General features: G+C 56.6%; 1 protein-coding gene across 1 annotated transcript in view; it reads left to right on the top strand.

Annotated features, from left to right (window-relative positions):
* CMTM4 (CKLF like MARVEL transmembrane domain containing 4) overlaps window positions 1-3,570 on the top strand; it is a 20,976-nt gene that overhangs the window by 1,254 nt on the left and 16,152 nt on the right. The window contains exon 2 of the mRNA XM_030886593.2: window positions 1,364-1,450. Coding sequence (XP_030742453.2) covers window positions 1,364-1,450 — 87 coding nt within the window. The remainder of the gene's footprint in view (window positions 1-1,363; window positions 1,451-3,570) is intronic.

Raw genomic sequence — 3,570 nt, 5'->3', positions numbered from 1 at the left:
GATAGAGGAAGCCTTGATTCCCGGAAGCTTCCAGCTCTGTCCTTCTCTGACTCGGGGGTCCCCTTCTCCCTCCGTCCGCTCCAGGCAGATAGAGTGCATGGTATCTTGGATGACTGGTAGCCAACTTTTAAAATCCTCGACGTGACTTATAAAACTGGGAGGTAAAACAGAACCTTTAGAAAAAATAGTATGAAAACAATAAAGAACAGTAAACTGACTGGATTGTCCCACCAGACCATGACCCCAATGCTTCAAATGGAGAAAACTAGTCCCGTGGGATCTTGGGTTATATGTTAAGTAGTATTTGCATCAGTAGCTTTTCCTTGGACTATTAACTACAGGGTTGGAAGTTCAAATCTTAACAGCTGCTCCTCCAGATAATTCTGAGACTCTCAGCTCCCATCAAGACCCAGAGCAGTGGTTCCCCACCTTCCTAATGCTGTGACCCTTTAATACAGTTCCTCATGTTGTGGTGACCCCCCAACCATAACATTATTTTTGTTGCTACTTCATCACTGGAATTCTGCTACTGTTATGAGTCGGGCGACCCCTGTGAAAGGGTCGTTCGACCCCCAAAGGGGTTGAGACCCACTGGGTGAGACCTGCTGGCCTAGAGCCTTGGAAACCCTATTTGCATGGGGCCCCTGTGACTCGGAATCGCCTCTCGGGCACTAGGCTGCTTGGTTTTGTACACGAAGCCTACAGTTGTGTCCCCAGCCAGGTTAATTTAAGACAAAGTGGGTTTCATTATTATTTTGTTGTTATTAAGTGTTAGCTGTGTACAACAGTAAGCTTCTTAAAAGAAAGAAAGAAACCCAGTAAGCTTCTTAATCCTCAAAGCACAGGGTATTAAGACCTGTCAGTTGCAGGCGTTAGCCAGCCCGGCTCTGCAGTGTTCTCTGCAGAGCGGAACAAAGACGGGTCCCTCCGTCGCCGTAGATCTCTGTTCTGTGAGGCTGTTTTGCCTGGTTGGGCACAGTGGCTCTTGCCAAGAGGCCGAGGGAAACAGGTCAGCCTGCAGGATCTGTTGGCAGCTGGGGGCCTGTGCGGCGCAGCTGCCCCTGGGAGGAAGGGTTGCCCACTCGGGTCCCTCAGCCAACGGGGCTGCCAGGTTGTACTTCAAGTGAAGCCCCAGGTGGATCAAGGTCTGCTTCTCATGGTCCTGAAGGTGCTGGAGGGAGGAGCTTATCCCACCAGGGAGCGCCTGCTAGTACCGTGGCTCAGCTGTGATAGGAAGCGAGATTGTGGGGTGCCCCTCGGTACAGGGCTGAATGGCAAACAGGCCGACATTACACAATGGGTCTAAGAAATATTCTCAAGAAGGCTGGGCAGCGGCCCTGTCATTTTGTGCCCCCCTCTGCAGGGTGTGCAGAAGGTACAGTGTCTCATTCTGGGGATGAAGGAATACCGGGGTGGTGACGTGAAATTCTTCATGGGCAGGATTATGCAGGTAGGGCAGCAAGTGCCGCATGAGTGGAGGGGGTGCCCCAGGTTGGGGTGCTGTTCCTCCAGAACAGAGCCAGCCAGCCCGGGAGCAGACGGGGATTCAACCAGAAGTGGCATGGCTTCTGCGGTCTCCACCGGGCCATCTGTCTCAGCACTGCAGCCGCATTGTTGCTCCGGCAACTGAGTTTAATCAGTCTCTGCAGGGGCCACACACAGCTAGCTCACAGACGGTGTGCGGACGAAAGGGATTGTGCAGGAAGTTTGCAGGTTGCAGTGCAGGCTCGGGATGTGCTCGGGATTCAGTGTTTCATCAGGACATGTGACGAAGTTCTTTCAGGGTTGCTAACAGATGCCCAAAGGACCTCCCACCCTTCCCCAAGCTTCAACAGAAGGCACTCAGCTCCCCCTCTGTGGGTCAGCTAGCTCAGCTCCCTCAATTGAGTGCCCAGAGGCACCTCACTCCACAAGCCAGCCTCCTGTCCCCAAAGCACTCGCTTCGCTTGCTCTGTGGACTGGGTCGTCCACACTCGGCCTCACCTGCTGCCTCTTGGTGCTGTGGCTGTGGCTGCTGTCACCACTGCCTCCTGGAGCAAGGAGGTCCACTGAACAGGGATCTTGGGATCCAGAGGACAGGCTCTACTCCTAGGTCTTGCCAATAGTGAGATTCCCCCTTCCTGCAACCCCTGGGAGTCAGAGTGTTAGGTTTCTCGGTTCTGGGCTTCGCAGGAGAAAGAATTCACGCCCAACCCTGGTTTGTGATCCAAGTGGGTTTTTATAAAGGACGGAAGAAGTTTCAGGTTCTACAGTCACCGAACATGGGCAACCTCACGGGACTGCACACCCACGCATGGTAGCCTGAGGCCAGAGAGACCGCGGCACGGCCAGAGGGCACAGAACAGCAGCTCTGTGGGAGAAAGGGGAGGCTTTCTACTCCCAGAAACTGACAGCCGCGGAGCCCCCCAGGGGTGGTTCTGCTCTGTCTGTCCTGCAGGGTTGGTGTTGGAATTGGGTAAAGAAGGAGGGAGTGGGGGGCCTCTCTGAGCACAGCGTGGCCTTGGCTGGTGTGGCACTGGCTCCTCCTCCACTCTTGCAGTGCCAGAGGCCGTCAGAGCAGCCCCGGGCTGTGTTTTTGGCAGCTGGTACCCTGCCGACTGGCTTTGACCAGAGTTCTTGGTCCTGAGATCAGACCCGCAGTCCGGCTCAGAATGTGAGTTAGCAGGATAGCCATCCGTCCGTCCAGCCGGCGACTGCAGCCTGTGCAGAGCGGAGGGGTGTGTGGCGCAGCGGCGAAGCGCTCGGCGGCAACACAAGGCCTGGTGGTTCTCGAGTCCCAGCAGCTGTGCGGAGGAGGCCGCGCGGGATGGTAGAGGCCGGTGGGGGTCACCCGGTACGGCGAGCTCCTGTTGGGGTGTGTGTGATGAAGGTCCCGGTGGCTGGCCGGCGGGCTGCTCCCAGGACCCTGCCATCTGCAGTGTGGGTCAGCTCTGGGTTGCCCGGAATGTACATATGTGTGTGCAGGCATGCGCGCACCTAGTGCAGCTCTCACTTGCTAAGCCAAGCCTTGAGTGGAAGGCCAGGCAGCTGGGCCGCACCACTCTTGGTGGGGGTGGGGTGGGTTTACTTGAGTCGAGTGCTTTATCCAACCTGACTCAGTGGCTCTGCCTAGCTACCAGGTCCAGGGCCCGTGGTGTCCTCTCCTCACAGAGCTGGATATGACCTTACAGCCCCTTAGAGGGGGCTTGGCCCCACCCGGCTCCCTGTTGGCCCCTCTGTAGTCTTAAGCACCCCAGCAGCTTCCTGCTCTGTCCTCCGGCTCTGTGTCCGATGGGCTTGTGGGCAGAATGGGCCTGGCGGGCCCCAGGCCCTCCTACTTCCCAAAGCCACGTGCAGTCCTGCAGGGGCCAAAGACTCACCCCCTATTGCTAAGTGGCCCAGGGGAGAGCCCAGCCAGGGATTTGAGAGGCCCTTGAAGGTTGTCTACCAAGTAAAATGTGAGCCCCCTGCTGGGTGGTGCCAGAATAGATAGCCCGGTGCTTTAAAGACAGTGGGCTTCTAGGGGAGCCTGTGGGGGCCTGTGTTAATACTGCTGCCTAGTTTGTTGGCTGGGAGATGCAGCCCTAGCCC

This window comes from Echinops telfairi, unplaced genomic scaffold, assembly GCF_000313985.2.
Source record: "Echinops telfairi isolate 266 unplaced genomic scaffold, ASM31398v2 ScPeMD7_2291;HRSCAF=2852, whole genome shotgun sequence".
In the NCBI taxonomy this organism is placed as follows: domain Eukaryota; kingdom Metazoa; phylum Chordata; class Mammalia; order Afrosoricida; family Tenrecidae; genus Echinops; species Echinops telfairi.
This window is presented reverse-complemented; position numbering and strand designations above follow the sequence as displayed.